Source organism: Stegostoma tigrinum, chromosome 5 (assembly GCF_030684315.1).
Source record: "Stegostoma tigrinum isolate sSteTig4 chromosome 5, sSteTig4.hap1, whole genome shotgun sequence".
Lineage (NCBI taxonomy): Eukaryota > Metazoa > Chordata > Chondrichthyes > Orectolobiformes > Stegostomatidae > Stegostoma > Stegostoma tigrinum.
The window spans coordinates 91,461,734-91,483,598 of record NC_081358.1 but is presented as its reverse complement, the minus strand read 5'-3'; the positions used below and the strand labels follow the sequence as shown (position 1 = coordinate 91,483,598).

The 21,865-nt window shown below is 37.3% G+C and overlaps 1 protein-coding gene across 6 annotated transcripts in view; it reads right to left on the bottom strand.

The window, feature by feature from the left end:
* esrp1 (epithelial splicing regulatory protein 1) overlaps window positions 1-21,865 on the bottom strand; it is an 86,445-nt gene that overhangs the window by 56,682 nt on the left and 7,898 nt on the right. For 5 of the 6 annotated variants that reach the window (XM_048529484.2, XM_048529480.2, XM_048529482.2 and 2 more), the window contains exons 5-12: window positions 20,229-20,327; window positions 20,095-20,149; window positions 14,848-14,958; window positions 8,791-8,923; window positions 6,685-6,727; window positions 5,529-5,830; window positions 3,299-3,517; window positions 2,250-2,448 (exon numbers count right to left, since the gene is read on the bottom strand). In XM_048529484.2, the coding sequence (XP_048385441.1) occupies window positions 2,250-2,448; window positions 3,299-3,517; window positions 5,529-5,830; window positions 6,685-6,727; window positions 8,791-8,923; window positions 14,848-14,958; window positions 20,095-20,149; window positions 20,229-20,327 (1,161 nt within the window). The remainder of the gene's footprint in view (window positions 1-2,249; window positions 2,449-3,298; window positions 3,518-5,528; window positions 5,831-6,684; window positions 6,728-8,790; window positions 8,924-14,847; window positions 14,959-20,094; window positions 20,150-20,228; window positions 20,328-21,865) is intronic. The other variant, XM_048529481.2, reaches the window with a different exon arrangement.

Here is a 21,865-nt window from a genome sequence, read left to right as displayed (position 1 = left end):
ATCACCTGTCATTTTAGTTGGAGCAGTTTCTATTCTCAGATTGTCAGAAACCTGATAGAAAGAATCCAAACAAGTAATCAAAAATTTTACACTATCTTTTTGCATTCACTTAATGGTTTTAATTTAGTTGAATTCTAACAATCTACGTTTATATAGTGCTTTAATGCAATGAAATGTCTCAAGGCACTTCTGGAGAGTATTACAAAACAAACCAAAATGGTGAGCCACATAAGGAAATATTGTGTGTCAGATAATCAAATGCTTGGCCAAAAGAAAAGAACTTTAATGATTCTCTGAAAAGGAGGAAATCAAGGAAAAGATGTAGGAAAGTATTTTAGAAAATGGGAGTCTAGGTAATTAAAAATTGGTCACCAACAGTGGACCAGAATGAGGGGAGCCCAGATATCTGAGAGGAAGAGTTGAGATTGGGAGGGCAAGGCCACAGAGAGGTTTGAAAACAACTGAGAATTCTAAAATCAAGACACTGACTGTGAGCAAAAGTCAGCCAATGAGACGAGTTACTGGTTACAACATGGACAGCTGAGTTTTGAATGAGTTCACGTTTACCAAGGATAGAATGTGGAAGATCAGCCAGGAGTGCATCAGAATGGTTCCATGTCAAAATAACAAAGGAGATAATGAAGGTTTCAACAGCAGATAAGCTGAGATGGCAGGACAAAGTCGGGCAATATTATAGAGGTGAAGAGAGGCAGACTTAATACTGGCAAGAATGAAGTCAGACGTTCACGTCAGGTTGTTAAACATGCTACATACTTTGTGAACAGACTGGTTTAATCTTAGACTGTTGTCAGGAAGAGGAATTGAGTTGGTAGCTAGGGTACAAAGTTTGGTGTGAGGATGGGAAACAATAGGTGCAGTCTTCCAAATATTTAATTGGAGGAAATTTCTGCTGACCCAGCAGTAGATATTAGATAATCACTCTCATGGTTTAGCAATAATGGATAAATTAAAAAAGTAGTATTGTTGAGGATGGCCAGCCATCATCATTGTTGATATAAAAAGTAATGCTTTTGGATAATGCTGACTAGGGGCATCATGTAACTGAAAAATAGGTATCAACATTAGAAAGCCCATTTGATTGGCAAAGAACACTTTGTAACACTTATGGATGAGTTTAATTGCTGCAATCACACACAAAATTGCTTAACAGTCCTTAGAACATCTAACTGGGGAGTCTCTCACCCATACTTCCCATTTACACCAACCTTCCTGAACTAAACAAAGACGTTTTTACTATTTCACCAAGCAGCTACTACTCAACCTAACCCTCACTGCAATTATTATCTCAGCAGATTGGTTTTGTTCCAAAAAGGAGACCTGCAAAAACCCAGTCAGAAATAGAGGAACTACTAGGTATAGGTTTGCCATGGAATTAAAACATCAGCGTCTGTAAACGTAAATTAAGATCGGTTTGGAAGTTCATGTATAACTGCTATAAACATCGCCTATGAATTTAAAACTTTGAGCAATATGAAAGATTTCATTCAAGTAGAACACTCATTTTGCACAAGACTGCTGAATAAAACTTGAGATAATGATAGGGGAGTTGTTTGGTGACCAATCTGCAGCATTGATTTTACGTTCACCATTAATTTTTGGCCGTAGGGTACTAATTACAATATCTTTATTCAGCAGTTCGTACTGCTGGCATATTGATACACTATTATAGTATGGGAGTTTCTTTATGATACTCAGTGCTGGAGAGGTTAGTCTGTCGAGCACTGTCGCTTCATCACTGGACTGTCTGTCCTGGAAGAGGGAGGATAACATTAAGATCACTTGACAGAGACCAGCTACATTAGTACAATCAACCATCAAACTTGGGACCTTTTGGTAAATTTAACACCAGCACATTTTTTTCTTTATTTCTGGGAGCTTATAATGTTTTTTTCATAGAAATAGTTGTTAAACTATTGTTCAATAAGTCATCATGACTTTAATGATTGTACTTGAACTTAAGAACATTAATAACCTGATTTGAATTGGCAAGGTCAGCATTAAATAGAATATATACTGCATCAAATTCCATGGCTAGCCTAAAAGAATAACATTTTCTTAATTTAGCCAGCCGCAACCAAAGGCAAAATAAACGAGTGCGAGTCAGACCACTGAAATTCAGAACATAGCACCAAACCTTTTGAATCAAAGAGCCCAGAATGTAAAGAATCAAAGCTCCAGCACCTACCAGCAAGCAGCATAGAGCACCATCAAGCGCTAAGCAAACTTACATGGTAACTTACATGGCGGTGGGGACAACCCATTTCGATTTAAAATGCCACCCATTAACACAAAGTTCATTTCCTCAGCTGAACACTGGAATACTTCAACATATCTGTCCTTCATCGTTCTTTTGTGACACTTCTGAGAAGTCAGGAATGCTCGCTCTGACGATTTCATTTGGATAAAGGCATCACCTGAAGGACGACCCTAAAAGGTAATTGTGCTTCTGTTAGCAAGTCTGGCAAAACTCTCCCTCCTCAGAAAGAAATCCCTTCTCTGATATAGCTTTATTAACCATGCTTGAAGAACTAAAGAAATTCAATAAACTCAGACTTAGTTTCCAATCTACTCTTAACTGGGAAGAAAGCTAGTTTTGATGGAAGTTATTCTTTTGGATAATTTGTCAGTCTGTACATTCCATCTCATACATACTCATTGGGGGACATTTTTCATATAGTGGAATCTTACCTCCTTTAAAGATTTTCAGAACTTGGGACTAAGGGAACTGAACCCTGCTGATACCTATTTATTCATGTGTGTAATCATACCGGAGACAACTAATTGGCCGGTCTGTCTCCGATTGACTCATCCATTATTAGGTCAATTTGCAGATTTGCCAATTTGTCTTGCCAGCAGCTCACCCAGAGGAGCTGAAAAATGCTACAGGAAAATTAACATAAGGGTTCTTCAAAGTAGAGGAATCCTCTAAAGAAAATGATTTACCAGTCCATCACTATGTTTACTAAAATAGTGAGGCTGTACTGGCCGCCAGGCTAATGCAGGAAGGCTGCCTCTAGAGGCCTGCCAAGCTTCTTCCACAATTTGATACAGAGTGCTGCATTTTCAAAAACTAGCACTTTCCATAACTGAGTAAACCATAATAAATCTATCGAGATAATGAGCATTAGATCATAATTGCAGAAGTAATACTATTATATTACTTGTTATTTTACCTTTGAACGAGTCTCCCTCCTGACATATATCACATCTAACACACCGCTACTAACATTCTAAAATTGATGAGAGATTCTCAATAAAATTTGATTTACTTTCTTACCTGCTGATTTAACACCATGTGCACTCCATGAGGTCGTATGTCAGAAGTAAATTCACCCAGGAACTGTAGAATGTCCTCAATAGTAGCTGTGTAAGGTAAGCCTCGTAGACGAATACAGTCACGCAGATTAGTAGATGGCACAAATGGCTGGGGGATCATAGGAATGATTGGAGCAGTAGGTATGGACATGAGAGGAGTGGAAGTATACCTGTTAAAGACCTGCAGAGAATTTAAACATCAAAAAAGGATATTAAGTTTCTAAAGCAAATACCTAAGGAAAATTCCCTTAAATTTCAAATTTTAGAAACTGCTAAAACTAGTTCAGTAACTACTCAGATAACAAGGTGTAGAGCTGGATGAACACAACAGGACAAACAGCGTCAGAGGAGCAGGAAAGCCAACATTTTAGGCCTAGACCCTTCTCAGATTCTTCAGCATCTGTAGTTCCTGCTATCTCAGTAACTACTTATTGAATTGGGTCTTGCTGTTCAAATTAAAATATTAAAAATCTACATAAGGAGACCTTATATGTCTGAACTGTCTTGTTGAAGTAAAGTGATTCTACATATTTTGTTATGAAATATGAACTATGACAAATGGGCCATTGGCATAACTAGTCTATTCTAAATCTCCCAACATGATCAGCATATCCTTCCATTCCATTCTCCCTCATGAGCTAATTGAGCTGCTCCTTGAATGCATCGATTCTATTCACTTCAGCTACTCTGTGCAGGTTGCCTGCTAGTTGAAGAGGAGGCAGGGGCTCTCACCAGGCTGTAATTTCTGCTTGAATGAGGGCAAGAACATGGAATGGGAGGGTGGCAATTGACAACCAAGTCCCTGCCCTTGCTTCTGAGTGCCACCTCACCATTATGTTGCGGTACTGCCAATATATAGCAGTGTTGCTTTGGATCTACATTTTCCCCCGTGTTAGTTTTATCCTTATGGAAGAGGGCACAAGTAGGTAATGCTGTCACTAAATCGGCTTGACATGCTTCTTGTATTTATTCACTACATCACAATAACGCATTGTACTCCTGAAAATTCAAATTTTTTTGCAACCCTGGCAAACAAATTTGTTTTATTCATATAGCTGGGAAAGCAGTTGAAATTTGGTATTGGGGTTAACAATCCATCCAGATCATTAGTAACAAAGCACAGCTGGGAAAGCCATTACTTGATGCCTGTGTCTCATCAAGCTTTACTGAAAACTCAGTGCCAACTATAGTGGGTTTTTAAATTTGATTCTCTTTGCTTTATATTACTTTTGCATAGAAAGAGAGCTCAAAGTTAACGTGAACTGAGACTGGATTGAAGCCAGAGGCAGGTTTATATTTTTGGTTTCCAACCACCATAGTCTCCTTTCTGTTCTTCATGCTTTGGTAAAATTCCTGCGGTAATATCAGTTATTTCGTATTTTGGATAAATGGCCATCCTGTTAGTATAAAATTTGAATAGTCAGACCAAGAAATTCAAGCTGAAGGATCCACCAGGTTCTGTGATATGTCCATTGCTTGTGCAGATCAGCGAGCCCAACTTCTATTTTAGGCCCATTTCTGAAATTTGTTGATGCATGATCATGATGTGATTAGTTTTCTCAGACAGAGCATCCAAACTATTAGCGAAGAGGTCATTAAACTTTACCTGAAAAGGAACCTTAGGTTTTCACAATTGCATCACTGACTGTTACTCAGTTCATTTTAAAAGGGTTAGCATTGCAAACAGGCAAACTAAGCCACAATAACCACACCATATCTCTTAACTATAGAATTGGCCTGATGGATTTCAATTTTCCCAATCCTGTATTCACTGCACTACATAGCATTCATGAAACCACGTTGTTGTATCTGAGTATGACCATTTGCAAAAATATATACAAACAATATGAATGACATTCTCTTTTGTGCCATCTGATGAAATCAGGAAGCAGAAAAAGAACATGAACAGGCAAATGATTTTGAAGAAATATCAAAATAGAGCATGTGACTATACTAGAATTCTAGTTGCACTTCACTTTGGTGCTTTAAGTAACAGCAAAACTGTGAGCAGATCTGAAATTTAACACACAATCTTTATTGATGGAGTTTACTAAAGGAGGCTCAACAATTCAAAGACAATGATTGTAATAAAAAAGTGGAAGTTGAAAAAGGGTGCCGTCAGGATATTTTCAATCCTCCATTTCATGAATTAAGTTAATTGACGTGAACCTAAAAAGTATGACAAGACTAACCTGTTGTACTTCAGCTGCTGTACTTCTGAACAGTTCAATGTACCGCTTGCCCAAGATATCCTTGTGTTTCTTGAGAGCATTTTGGGCATACTCCTCGCAGGCAAACAATACAAAAGCATCACCCGTTGGTCTCTCATCAGGGTATTTGACAAAAAGAATTCCCTCTTTTCCACCTGTTATTGGGCAGTTTGATCCGAAAAATGTCAAGACGACTTCTGCTGTGGCTGTGAATGGAAGACCACGCATACGAATAATAACCTGATTTTCTTTTGATAAGAACTGTGCGACTTCATTGGAGGTACCTGAAAAATTTCAAAGTGACTAATAGAAGAAGAAAATAATACACATACATTCACATAAAGCATATCATATGAAGGTTTAATTATAAGTTAACAGTACAGCAAAAATTGGCCAAACAAATGATTTGAACCATAGGTTCTGAAGCAACTATTTTGATACGTGTCTGTAGTTGGGGCATTTTTCACACTTTCAGAATACATAATTTTTTCAAGTTTGAAATCTTCTACTTTGAATTTATTCTGGGTCAATAGATCAGTGACTGGCTGCCAGTCTACACCACAGTCTTTGACGTGCACAAACAATGACAAATATGGGATCATAATTTATTGAGATGTCCTGACTACTTTGTTGCTTTAGGGACATGAAGGGAGAAAATTATAAATGGCAGATTCCTGTAGAACTGTACCCTTGTCAGCTTCATCAGGAGATAGGGAAAAATATGGGATGATAAAGAAGGAAATATAGCAGTCAATGGTTTATGAAAATCAAACAACTGATTAACTTAGTATCAATTATTCTCCTAGTTAAACCCTAAAGTCTGTTTGCTTTTGTTTTGACAGTTGGTAGCTTGGCAAATCCAAATAACCTGATTAAATTCAAACCAGAAATGCTCATCCAGATTTCATTAGCACACATAGTTTTCCATATATTTTGATTCTTTGCCATTCAGTATTAAATTTCTGTATTTGAATACAGAATCTGTGCTTCAAATTATCTTGATTATACAGCTGCCAACTTTTCCCTCTATGTTATCAGTTTATCATGTTAAATTTGATCTGTAAAGTGTGTATTTCTATTTTCTTGGATTGCAAAGTAACATCAAAGTACAAGAAACATATGCTCCGAAAATTTTTACCTCCTGCAATTTTCAGAAAATCTTCCCCCGTTGCCTTGTATACCTGTTGAAGATTTAACAATGAGAATACTGTGCAAATTTGCTGTTGTGTTTTCAATATACACTTCAAAAGCACTTTGTTGGCTGTAAAGTGCTTTGGAATGCCCAGAAATTGTAAAAGGCACTGTTCAAATTCAAGTTTTTTTCTATCATTGACACATAAATGTTTTATAAACATTCAATTTTAAAGTCAAGTTGTCACATGAAATTCACTCTATTTGTGAATTCAAAATACATTAAGCACAAAATAAAAGAACAAAAATGGTGCATGGTAGTGCATTATCACTTTGGAATGATGCCCCTTTAATGAAGGAATGAAGTACCTAAATGTCATCACGTGACCACAGACTGTCTGCGTGAAAGCACAGGGTATATCTGGAAATTACTCTGTGCTGTATATATGAGTTTAGCTACTGTATATATGAGTTTAGCTGTAAATTAACATATTCAATATCTTAAATGGAATTCTGAAGAAGGGTCTAGGCCCAAAACATCAGCTTTCCTGCTCCTCTGATGCTGCTTGGCCTGCTGTGTTCATCCAGCTGTACACCTTGCTACCTCCATACACCTAATCTGTGCTGCACTCAGACAATATAAGAAAATTACAATGCTACAGCAATGTGAGACACAGTTAACTTAGGTAGAAAGATAAGTGAAAAGGCCATTTACAACTCTTTTTAACCCCGAGGTGTAAAGTATTGAAAAGCAGAAAAAAAAGTAGACTGTACAATCCAGTTGATTTTCAAAAATTATGATAACTGACCCATCTTACTTTTTTATATTCTGAACCCCTTGCAGCATTCAATATTTCTGAAATAATACCTGTATTTTGGCCTCCACTGTTTCATCTAATCTAACTGAATTATTGAGTGGGCCGAATTCCCTACTACTGCTCCTAATTGGGACGTTCATTGTACTAACTTGTATTAAATCATGAAATGAACTACTTTAAAAAAAACTAGCATTTATTTAGAGTAAAACTGAGAAATAGCCATTTCTAGGGGGGCACATTGTGTGCAATCTATACAACTAATGATTTAAGTGAAGTTTGACAATGCTGTATAAATAATCAGAATCACCAGGGCAACATTTCTACGAATTGGCATCAATTTGCCAACCAAGTGCCAACCAAACAGCACTCTCATCTCAAGCAATGTAAATGTCATTTACCCTTTACATTGGCATTGCTTTTGGTTGTCCTAATGAGTGTAAAACAAAAAGCTTCAAAATATGACTCCTCAAGCAATGCCAACGTAAAGGGTAAATGACATTTACATTGCTTGAGATGAGAGTGCTGTTTGGTTGGCACTTGGTTGGCAAACTGATGCCAACTGGTAGAGATGTTGCCCTGGTGATTCTGATTATTTATACAGCATTGTCAAACTTCACTTAAATCATCAGTTGTATAGATTGCACACGATGTGCCCCCTTAGAAATGGCTATTCTCAGAGCTTCTCCATTTCGTCTTCCCTGTGAATTTAGGCACAATGCGGCACCACCCCTTTAAATAAGCATTCTAAATTACTCTAAATAAATGATAGTTATTTTTTAAAAGTAGTTCATTTCACGATTCAATACAAGTTAGTACAATTAACGTCCCAATTAGGAGCAGTAGTAGTCAATTCAGCCCGCTCCATCATTCAATTAGATCTTGCCTGATAGGAGTACGAACTAAACTTGGTGTTCCGACATTTCTCCGGTGGCCATTCACTCTTTCATTAGTCATGAATGTATCTATTTCTGTAAATGTGAATGTTTCATAGCTCAAATATTGCAAAGCTTTCAGCATTATTCAGACAAAATCAGTTTGTGCTAAATTAAATATTCCTCCTAACTGTAAACATTGACTAAGAGGATCAATAAATGGAAACTACTGATTTTGAAATTTATCAACTGTAATTGTAACAGCGAGATACACAGTGAAAATGTCACGCTCACAAATGACACTGCAGGAAAATGTGGAGAAATGTTACAGAGGTTTAACAGCGTATGATATGTAAACATAAAGGTTACAGATTATCCATCACTCAGCAATCCTCAAAGATTCAAGGAATTCATGATAGATACCTCAATATATCTGTTTCCCATATGATGCTTGTGTCTTTGCAATGCCAGGTCTCGGTGTTCACCGTTAACAAATCTTACAAGAGCTTCTCCATTTCGTCTTCCCTGTGAATTTAGGCACAATGCGGCACCACCCCTTTAAATAAGCATTGGAACATTCATAACTAAGGGCTGAAAAATACTACTCAGACAAACACATTGACAGAAAATGAAGTGAATACATTTTCTCTCAAAAAAAGTAATGTAACTGATTAAGCATAAATTTTAGGCTGAATAAAAAAATCTCATGGTGATAACAATCACTATCATTAAAGTACCAGTTATTTCCTCAAACAAATACTCTTCAGAAGCAGCAGAGCATTTAATTTAACATTGTTATTCTTACATCACCCTCAAAATAAAACACCACTGGAAACTATATCTAAAGCAGTACAAAGATAATTTTAAAAAATTTAAAAGCTAAATTCAGTTCAAGACCTTGCTAAATAGTTTTTGTGAACTTATGGAATTTAAAGTAAATGTAAACAATATAATTCTGTATGGAGGGCATTAGACATTTCCAGTGAATTAGTTGATAGTTAACCAACAGATCACTCCAGAAGAGATCAGCAACTGAAAGAACTAAATTCAAGAAACTTATCTTTGTCATCCGAACATTGAATACTTTAGTTTTATTGCAGCTACCTATTTGTAATAATTATGAATTGTTATTTATTATCATTTTTAAAAAAGTTTTCCAAAAGCTTTTTTCTTTACTTAATCGTTTTAGTTTTAATAAGATGTATTTTTGGCATTTGTGATACCACATTATGGGTGATCGCCAAAGATACCATATCTTGAGTTATCAACAGTCTGTCAAATTAGGATTCAATGAGTACCACTGGTAATGTAAAATTCAAAGTTGTAATAGTTTTGCAAATGAGACCTCACGCATTATTTGCAAATCTTTAGTGAATTATAATCTTGATATTTGCAGCAGTTGCATGTCAACAAAAGTTGCAAAATCAAGGAGTCATTTCATCCCAAATATATAATTCTCCACATTTTTGTTTTGAACTAATAAGCTGAAAATAAACAACAAATGCAGATGAAACAAAGTATAATATAAGGTTCTTCAATGGTTTTGCTACAAAGTTCACAATCCAGTGTGGAAGCAAGCCATACAGACATAAGGTCCCAGGTTTGACCTTTCATCTGCACTGAGGCCTAGTACATGTAGCCAGGACACTGATAGAGGCAACTCAGCACCTCAAAGTTAGCAGTTGAATGGGACAACAGAGGAAGGTGGAGAACATCAATAAAACTTGTTTTATTTGATGTAAAAGCCAGGTTACAGTGGAGGATTACAAGCACATTGCCAGGGATGAGAGACTGAAGTTTCAAAGTTAGGACTATTATCCTGGGAGCAAAGAACACTAACAAACAATGGGAATGAAGAACTTCTTGGGGCTATGGACAAGAAGCAGAGATGTGAAACTAAGCACAAATCTTTTAAAAAATGTCAGCAGACACAACAGGTTGATAGGTTTCTTCTACACTGAGATTCTATGAGTCTATGATCATTGTCCAATGATTTCTATGGAAAATGCCCTGAAGCACACGCTGGGAGAAGAGGGTGTAGGTAGGATGTTGGCTTTATGGTTGTGAAGTTTGTTTATTCTCAGATGACCAGGTACACATATGAGGAGTAGCAATTTTAGCAAGTTGCTGAAGAGTATTCAGCTCTCGCGAAACCATACCCAGCATGAGTCTTATTGTAAAATAAAGTAGCATAAAGATATATAAAATAAGGCTAAACACAGATTTTGTAGACTTAGCTGGGCACAGCAAAGTGATTTAAGCAGGCAGCTCATTCCCATCTTCCTCAAGGTAACTAGGGATAGATTTAAAAAAAATGCTGGCTAAGCCTTCAATACCCAACCCCAGAAGGAATAACACAATATCTGTAATGACTGCAACAGCTTACAGAATCTTCAACGAATAGAATCCATGGATTCTAATATACAAATCCAGTATCTCATTTTCTTGTTAAATTTAGGTAAAGAATTTGACCTTTGATTGATTTAGTTTGGGCAAAATGTAGAAGATTGATATAGTTTATGCCTAGAGGAACTATAACCACATATATCATCCTTTATCTATAAGTTTTATTTTAATAATTCTAACTAGAATTAAGACACATACATGAGCTGCAAACTGCAATACTTGAATCAAGCAGCAACAACAAAATGTGTGTCCTGGAGGCCTACGTTTGCAGGAAATACCACCAGCTGCCTCAACGCACACTAAGGGATTTCTGAGCTTGAGGTGCAATTGGATCTGCTGCACAGCATTTGATCAGCGAAAAAGGTTCCTGATTAAAGGCTGCAGGAAGTAGTCAGTCTCTAGATACAAAAACAAAGTTGCTGGAAAAGCTCAGCAGGTCTAACAGCATCTGTGATGAAAAAAAATCAAAGTTAACATTAAGAGTTCAAAGTTGTAAGTAGGTGGGAACCACAAAGGAGAGGAAGAGGATGGCAGTGAACAAATGATTTGAAAACATGCTATTTCTCAACCAGTATTCAGCATTGCACACCATTAATGGAAACAAAATTTTAAGGTGTCGGGTCCTATGAGACAAAAGCAGATATGCGGTGCTAATTTGATATTCCAGTGGACAGCCAGGCCAGTTGTGCATCTTGTTTTTTTTAAAAAAATGTATCCATGGAATGTGGGCCTTGTTAACTAGGCCAGTGTTTGTTACCCATCCCCAAGTGCCTTAGAGAAGGTGATGATGTGCTGTTTCTTCAATACCCTGCAAGGATGCAACACATCCTTGGGGTGTACAGTTAAGTACAGTGCTGTGAGGGAGCTTCAGGATTTTGAGCTATTGACAGCAAAGGAAAGGTTCCACGTGAAGAAAATTATGGTTTGGATAGGAACCTGCAGGTGGTAGTGTTCACGTACCATCTCCAGCCCTTTTCCTTCTAGCTGGTAGAAGGTGCTGTCAGAACAGCCTTGGTGAATCACTGCAATGCATATTGAGGATGATGCACACTGTTGCCACTGTGTATCAGTGGTGAAGTGAACAATATTGAAGGTAGCAAATGGGATAGCTAGCAGTATTATCCTAAATGGTAATAACCTTCTTGCATTGATGCTGGCAAGTGGAGAGTATTCCATCACACTCCTGACTTGAATCTTGTAGGTGGTACTTATAACGGAGACCTATCTCATAAAGAAAAGGATGACTGGATGGCTAATATCCATAAGTGTCAGCAAAGGTAGGGAGATAAAATATTGCACAGCTTGAAGGGAGGATGAGGAAAGACTCTATTGAGAAGCAAAAGACAAGAAGAGTAAATATGCTACTCACTGTATCATACTGACAACCAAATAATGTGAAGGATGTAGTAGAGCATGTCTACAAAGTACTACCAAGACATCCAAGATCTTTAGAGCCACAATAATGTGAGTTAGATTCCTTCTAATTGAACTTTAGCTTTATTTGTCTCCAATATTGACTAGATCAGTGATTATATTAAGGATGGGAGAGGGAGATATTTCAAAGGTGTGTTCAGGCATATTTTCTTGATCAGTATGTTTCACACCCATTTAAGAAGGTTTGACAGAAATCATGGAGCGTTGTGGTGCTGGAGAAGAAATGAAAGAATAGAAGGATTTGAAAAGAAGGATAAGAATTTTAAAAGCAAGATTTTGCTTGACAGGGTGCTGACATAAGTAGAGGAACAGAAATATGAAATGAATTTGCTAAGAGGTCCGGCATGAACAGCACAGTTTCTGATTACCTCAAATTTATGGAGCATATAAGAAGGTTCAAGTCAGCAGAGGCTAGGTCATTGAATTTATTCAAGGCAGAAAAATTGATCTTTTGATAGACAGTGGCAACAGTGTGCATCGTCCTCAATATGCATTGCAGTGATTCACCAAGGCTGAATTGCAGTGATTCACTAAGGCATGAAAGTTGAATTGACACCACAATCAGATCAGCCATAATCGTGATGGCAGAGCAGATTCACATGACCAAGTGGTTTATTTTGGCTCTTGAGTTCTGTTTTTCTATGAATCTAGGTATGAGGAAAGACAAGGGTTGGACAGATGTCAGTAAACTGACCGATGAAGAATGAGCCTAGCAATAATTAAGTGCTGTAGATGGGTAAAATTAATGCAAAATGGGACTTCATCCCCTCAATGGAGAGGAGGCCTCATTATCTGGAGCTACCAGACATTTCCAATGGGCTCCTGGTCAAGGAATACATTGATTGCTCAAAATCCCATCCTAGGCACTGCTGAAACTCCAGATAGGTCCCTTAGTAGGCCCCATGGATGCCAGATGCTGGTCAATCAAGGGCTTTAGGCAGGTGGTGATGGGGGTGGGGTGTGTGACCTAAGGGAGCGAGCGATGGGTGGCTGAAGGAAGTGTTCTTGTTAATAGTGTTTTTCTTCTGCATAGTCCTCCAAAGTCATCGACATTCACAACCGGAATCAACCCTGCAAATGACATCAGCATGCCAAACGCTGTACACGAACACTCTAGCTGCACACACATGTGCACATGGCTGCATAGCTCATGAGTAACATTGGTACCATGGTAGGTTTAAAGAAGAGTACACTTCAAAAGATGTATCCCTTCCTTCATGCTTTTTTCAAAAGCTTTTTTAAAAGATGGGTTGCTCCAAACATACGTTGGCATAAGCAAGGTAATATTGGGGCCAACTGTGCTATTAACATGCTGAATTGACCTTTAATTATTTATTTACGTATGGTCGGTGGGCTGCTGATCTCAGTTCCTGCCCAGCCTCAGTATTAGCAGAGGAGCTTATGGGTAGAAAGGTGACGGGCTAGCCATCTGGCCTATTTTAGTTCTTCCCACACCCTCCCCCAATGAAAATACACTTGATGAGAGCGCATAAAATCGATGCTTTTTGGTCAATAGTCTAAGCCCCTGCATAACTAGGCCATTAACAAAAATCTATATACAATTATGCAGCCGAACCTAAATAAAAATATTAATTCAGCCCAGGTAGAATTTGGGCCCAAGTCTGAGCATCACACATTCAGAAAAATTGAAGGCTTTAGAGACATGAAGAGACTTTCTCAAATGGTTTCAAGAACGAGGGTTCTAGTTACATGGTTAGATTGGAGAAGTTTTTTTTGTCTTTAGAATAGGGAAGGCAAAGGGGAGCTGTGAGAGTGGGATTTCAAATTATATACTGTTTACCGAGTAAATGAAGAGAAACTTTGCTTTAAAGTCAAACCCTGTTAAAGTCAAATGAAACATATGTAATAAGGTGATTAATTAAAGAAGCAGGGGTGACTTGAGGATTTTTTAAAATGTACCGATAGGGTAGTGCATACACGTTCAATAGTAACTTTCATGAAGGAATTGCAATGAAGGAAAAAAAATGTCTGGTCATGGGAAAGAGGGAGTGACATTAATTAGATTCAAGAGCTAATGTAGACTTGATAGGTTGAATAGTCTTGTTTTGTACTGTACTATTCCATGATTCTAACTCAAAGGAATTATGGGAGAAAGAGATTAAACAAACTGGAATTTATGTAGAGTTGCATCACATTTTTCAAAAAGGACTAAATCCAGATTCCAACAATGACATTGCACAGAGGCGCAGAGCAGGGATTGGAAATATTCATTTGATACCAGAAGTGCAAAATGCAAAGACTATACTCCAATGTTCTCAATTCATTTACAACTAATCACAAGGCCAGGACAGACCTTTGCAATCTCTCCTTTTGACTTGTATCCAAAAGATTCTTTTCTCACATTGTCAATTCCTTTTGGTGAGAAGTGTTCACCTAAAATTTGTGCACTTGACATTGGTGGGGTGGAAACAGGTTAAGAAGACATGCTCTCTTAACAAGGGAGAAGATAAAGTTTGACATGCAGAGACAGAAGAAAAAGAAAAAGATGGCCAACCTGAACAAGATGACAATTACATTTTAAAACTATTATATATATTAGAACTAGAGGATAATTGTTTGGAAAGTAGTATTACTGTACCATTATTACAACCTTTTTTTGTTGTTTTGTTAAATACTAACTTGGTTATGTTCAGACCCCTGAAGAATCGGGCAATATCTTGGTCAGATGACTGCCAGGGTAACCCCCTTGCTCTGACTACTGTATTGTCATCAATGATCTCCATCTTGCTGCTGTCAGTAAATTAAGAAAATAAATATTTGTAAATTTTAAAAATACAAGAAATATTTTGTAAGGCTTAAATTTCAAACAACCAGTGCTCAGTTGTTACACACTCAAAATTAGCCAATTGTAATAGAAAACAGAAAATGTTGGAAATACCCAGGTCAAGCAGCATCCATGGTGACAAAGATATTAATATTTCAACATTTTCTCGTGTCCTAGAAATAGAGGTTGTTGAATATTTCTGGTACTGTTTTGTTTTTACTTCATAAGTCTAGAATTTCGATATCTTGCTTTAGTATTAATGCTCGGACTGAGTCAGAAAGAGATTTTGTAACAGCTAAGTTACTTTGATATTGAAAACAGTATTTTATCATGAAGAAATATTAAATAATCTGGACTGAATATTACAAATGAAGTTAACAGCTGCTTTTTTTTTTTCGATTCAAAAAAAACTGAGGAAATAATTCCACTAGGCAAATTCATGAATTCTTATTGGTTGTTAAGAGGAAAACCTGCTTTCATCTCAAAGTTGAGTTTTCATGTATTGATGTAAAAAGATTTCACATTTCTGTAGGGAAAAAAAACTTTTATTTAATTGAAGCTTGTTTAATTCATTTAAAATAAACAGTGACAAATCTGAATTAAAATGGCTAAGTATTTTACAATATATACTCTATTCTTATATTCAAAGTATATTGAGGTGTGTGTCAAATTAAGAGATAATCATTTTTCTTTCCTCAACAAGAACAGCAAGGAACAATTTACACAATGATCATACTAGTTAGCATTTACACAGTAGGCATTTACATTTGATCAACATGCTTAAATACTTATCATTTATTCAAATAATTGTGAAGTAAATCATTAAGATGCACAGACATTACATGTTAAATAAATTAACCAGGACAGCTTGCAGTTAGAAAATTATCTCGAGGCTTTTTATAGAGGTGCAAGGAAAAACAGATACTGAGCAAAAGAAAGCGAAAATAAAAAAACCAAAAAGCTTGGCCAGAGGTGCATTTTTATAAAAGGTCTTACAGTAAATGGATGAGATGGAGAAGTGGAGAGGTTTGGAGAGAGAATTCGAAAATATGGTGGTATCGTTGCAAGTGCAGTTGAGCATTTTGTTAGTACCTCAATAGTTGGCAGTGTTATCAGCATTCCCTTTATCTGTAGGAATAGGGAAGAATCAAGTTCAATTCAAATAAGCCAGCCTGCTCTGCAGAAGACAGGGCTCTGACAACTGAGGTGCAGGGACGGAAATCTCACAGAAGATTAGATTGGAGTAAGAATAATTTTCAAGGAGAAGAATTTGTAGGCTTTAGAAGATTGAAGTGCTTGGAAGAGATGAAATGTCTGGAAGAGAAAATTAAAAACAAGGATAAGAATTTAAAATTGGAGGCAGTGGAGAAGGAACTAAGGTTAAAAGGAGGGAAGGAAGCTTGCATTTATAATTGCACTTTTCATAACCGGATTACTCAAAGCACTTTGCAGCTAATGGAAGTATTTATTAAAACAGTAAACATTATTATACTGTACGAAACATATACCCACAAAAAGCAATGTAAAACTGTTCAGATAAACTGCTTTTTTGTGTTGCCAATTGGTTAAAACATTGGGGACAACTCCACTGCTCATCTTTGAAATAATGCCATGGGAGTGGAGGCAGATGGGGCCTTAATTCAAATTCTTATTCAAATGTGGCACCTCCAAAAGCATCAACGTTTTAAAAAACACTCAAGCTTTAGAATGGGACTTGAACCTAAAGTTTTGTGAGCGACTTTGGAACAGGATATGAATACAGGAAGTGTCACAGATGTACAGCACAGAAAAAGACCCTATGTCCATGCTGACCAATATCCTACATAAATCTAGTTCCATATGCCAACATTGTGTACATATCCCTCTAAACTCTTCTTATTCATATACCCATCCGGCTGCCTTTTAAATGTAACCATACCAGCCTCCACCACTTCCTCTGGCAACTCAATCCATACAAGCACTGTCCTCTACATGCAAAAGTTGCCCCTCAGGTCCCTTTTATATCTTTCCACTCTCACCTAAAATCTATGACCTCTAGTTTTGGACTCCCCACACCAGGAAAATGACCTTGCCTATTTACCCTATTCATGCTCCTCACGATTTTAGGTACTTGAAACCAAACAACAGAGACAATCGCTGTAAAGGTTCATTGCAGGGTCAGACAGCAGTGTAGGTTTTATTCTCCGCTGATTTACTTCCACCATATAGTCACTGTCTTTGTCTCCCTTCCTGATTTTTTGAAAGTGCCATTGTTTTGATCTTCTCCCAATATTCCAAAACAATGTAACTGCTTATAAAACAGTAATTACTGCTCCTAGAATTCGAGGAAATCAGTTCCAACACCGAAAATACCTCATACCTCAAAAAAAAAAGGAGCAGCTCTTCCAGCCATAATTTTAGGTTTGAATGAGCTTAAATGTTTGAAGGCTGCAAAATGGGAAGGCAGTACGAAGACTATTAAGAATCCAGATTTGATCACTTTAAAGCAGGAATAAATATTTCAGTCATAAATATTCAATAGTATATGCAGGCAAAATTATTTATGTGTAAGTGGGCAGTTATTATGATGGTGAGAATAAGAGATCAAAAATTTAGCTTAGGGGTGAATATGTTGAAATTGTCAAATGCCTGGTTAAACCAGAAACAGGTTAGGAAGGGAATGTGTGGCAAGGATATGGAATTTGTAGAAGAGCTAAAGGCAATCGTTGAAGACAATTATTTGTAGGTGGAATCAAAGCCTGGAATCAAAATTACAAACTTCTTGTGCAATGGCAAACAGTATGATGCAGTGACAATGTTTTAAATTTATTTCACAGTATGGATTTGTGCTTTCTACTTTGGACTCAAAAGCCCATAAAGCAAATTTCCAATCTTCCAACGAGGGAATGGTGGAGTTCATTTTCAATGCTTCTCCAAGAGAGGGGAAGGAAATGAAACACAACAAAAGGTATGTCAATAACAGGTCAGTTTAATCTTGTCCTCAGAGCAGCACAGACATCTTCTTTGTCTCTGCTGTAAAGTGCACGTGGTGGTAAGTGGTAAGAACAGGGAGAGAATCAATTCTACTCAAACTCCTTCACTAGTCTGTGCACAGTAAAATATAAACTTCATAACAACAGCCTGCAGTGTGGACCACAGCAATGAGTTCACTATATCCAAATGAGAAGACAAGAACAGAAAAACACCATTTAACCTCTTTAGTTGTTCTACCATTCAATTAGATCACTGTTGATCTCCATTATAACTGCATCTACCTGCCTTGGCTCTATAACTGTGAATTTCCCGGTCTAACATATTTGTCGACTTCAATTTTAAAATTTTTCATTGATCATTTTTTTGGGACAGAGAGAAAGAGATTTTCAGGTTTTTCGGTACCGAGTATGAACAAATGCTTCTTAATTTTACACCTGAATGTTGTTAGTATTAATTAAAGATATTGTTTTGGACTCTTATCTACCACACCCAACCACCAATAGAGGAAGTAGTTTTTCCTTATTTATCATGCCAACACCTCTCATTAACACAATCATCTCAACTATATTATTAATTAAACTCCCACACTCAAGGGAATAAAGGGCTCACCTATGCAATCATTTCTCATAATTATAATTTTTCATCCTAATATTATTTTAGTGATTCTGCCTTGTGGTGTCTCCAAGGTTAGTATACACTTCCTGAAGCATACTGCTCAGAATTAAACTTAATAGTCTAAATGGAGTCTAATCAGATTTTCACGTGTATGTAAAATAACTTCTACTACTTAAAAGTTCAGACCTCGAGAAAGAGGTCAGTATTTTAAGAGTTTTTCATTATTTAGTCTAGCTATCCTCATCTTCACAGGAGACCACTAAACCTCACTGTTGCTCTGCACTTTGATTGCTCATGATGGTTAAACTACTCTGATCTATCATTCTTGACTTTGCAACATAAATTTCATAACAATTGCCTGTGATGTGGACCACAGCAATGAATTCTTTATATTCAAATCAGAAAGCAAGAACAAAAATAAGCCATTTAGCCCTTTCAGTCTGATGTGCCATTCAATTAGATCATTGATGGTCTCCATCATAACTACATCTACCTGTCTTGGGTCTATTGCTGCAAACATCCCAGTCCAACATATTTATTCATTTCAGTTTTGAAAGTTTCTATTAGTCTGTTTTTGGGGGGCAAAAAAGAGAAAGATTTTCAGGTGGGATGATTTCATAAGTTTCCCACATTTAACTTCACCTCTCACAGCACTGACTAGTCACATACACTACAAATTTAGGCAGCACAGTGGCTAGCACTGCTATCTCACAGCCCAGGTTCGATTCCAGCCTTGGGTGACTGTGTGTGGAATTTGCACATTCCCCCCGTGTCTGAATGGGTTTCCTCCCACAGTCCAAAGATGTGCAGGTTAGGTGGATTGGCCATGTCAAATTGCCTGTAGTGTTCAGGGAGGTGTAGATTAGGTGGGTTATAGGGGGATGGGTTTGGGTGGGATGCTTTGAGGTTTGGTGTGGACTTGTTGGGCTGAAGGGCCTGTTTCCACACTGTAGGGATTCTATGATTCTATTCTATGAAACAGCATTTTGCAGAGATTGCTGATGCTTCATTTTTGAACGGATCTAAATCTGAGAGATAGATTTTGTTTATAGGTAATTAAGAAATATGGGACATGGATATGAAAGTAGAACTGAAATCAAAAGATCAATGATTGTATTCAATGGCAAAGCAGAATCAATTCCTGTTTTCATATGTTATGTTGTAAGTTTCTATCCCCACTAAAACCAATTATCTTGGACAGCAGGTTCTATATTTTTAAAATGACATTGAAAGAATATCATAAAAAGCTGACCCTTCACTACAGACACCTGGAGGACATCACTTGGCAAGTGGAATACAAGACTTGTTGCACTACTCTACTTCCTGCATCCTAAATAATAGCTTAACCCGAAATATTTTGCCACCAATTCCAATTGTTCCACTGTTAAATAACACTCACGTTTCAGTAGGAATAAAGATACAGCAGAAATTATAAGGCATAAAGAAATAAACACTAAATATCGTTGTCATGGAATGTCTCTGAGCTTCATGATTATTAGATTTTGAAGACTTACCAAGTGCCTGTTTCAAATTTGTGATTCACTCTTTCTGGATTGATAAACCTGTGATCTAAACAGAACAAAGTGTTATAAATTCAATTCATTCACATTAAAACAAACAGAAGTCTGCTGAGCTGATGTTGCCTTACTGTGGGGTTCAGCTACAATGGTTAATATAATGTCACTTGAAGTCATAATATCTGAAACACCAAACTGGAAGGAGTCCGATCTATCTTCAAGGTGTAGATCTGCAGAAATTATCAAGGAAAGAAGTGCTTAAAAATAATGGTCCAACAGCATCATAACAGTGCAATGTAGGATTAGACATCTGAGGAACTGATTGCAGATTTTATAAGATCTATCCATGACACAAACCATGAATTTACTGCTTAATTGGATGACATGGCATAGACGCAAATTTATGTCAACGTCTAAATACAAGCAGCCCCATCTATAGTCATAGGGACATACATTTTTTAGCTCAATTTGTTCATGCCAGCCAGGTTTCCTAAACTGAACTAGTCCCATTTGCCTGCAATTGGCCCGTATCGCTCTAAATCCTTCCTATTCATGTACCTGTCCAAATGTCTTTGAAATGGTGTAATTGTACCTGCCTGTACCACTTACTCTGGAAGCTCATTCTACAAACACACCACCCTGTGTATGAAAAAGTTGCCACTCAGGTCCATCTTAAATCTTTCTCCTCTTAGCGGAAGTGATAGAGGTGGGCATGATAGCCTATTTAAGATGTATCTAGACAGATATATGAATGAGCAGGGAGCAGAGGGATACAGATGCTTGGAAAATAGGCGACAGGTTTAGGCAAAGGATCTGGATCGGTGCAGACTTGGAGGGCTGAAGGGCCTGTTCCTGTGCAATAATTTTCTTTGTTCTTCTCTCATCTTAAATCTATGCCGTTGATTTTTGGACTCCCCTGCCTAGGGAAAAAGACCTTGGTTATTCACCTGGTCAATGTCTCATGATTTTGTCAAACTCTACAAGGTCACCCCTTAGCCTCCAACACTCCAGGGGGGGAAAAAGTCTCAGCTTCTCCAACCTCTTCTAATAACACAAACCCTCCAGTCTCAGTAACATCCTCACAAATCTTTTTTGCACCCTTTCCACTTTAATAACATCCTTCCCACACCAGGGTGACCAGCATTGTGTGCAATATACCAGATGTGGCTGGACCAGTGTCTTGTACAGCTGTAACACAGTGTCCCAACTCCTGCATTCAGTGCTCTGCTCCTTCTACGTACACGACTTGAAGATATGATTGTACTGTCAGAATTGCAAAGAACTTTTACATTTTTTTTCTTATTTATGAATTCTGTCATTAATTTAGGTCCCATGGTACAGTGACTTATTTCCATTTTTTTGTAATAATGCCCTAACAATAAATTGTTCTTCTATTCTATTAATTGGTACTGAGCATTCAGGCTGGAAAGATACCAGGTTTTATCTTCAACCTGCTTTGTATTAGTGCAGGCAGTGAAATTTGTCAGATAGTCATAATGGACTTAAGCACCCTGAGCCAGTACGAAAGTATCAGTTAGGATTCCTGCTCAAAATACTATAGAGTGATTTTCACTGCACATGCCTGGACGATAGATATGAGCAGCTCCGAAAGCAACTAACATCCTTCTGTGATAACAAAGTGTGGAGCTGGATGAACACAGCAGGCCAAGCAGCATCTTAGGAGCACAAACGCTCCTTAGCTTTTGCGTTCCTAAGATGCTGCTTGGCCTGCTGTGTTTATCCAGCTCCACACTTTGTTATCTCGGAT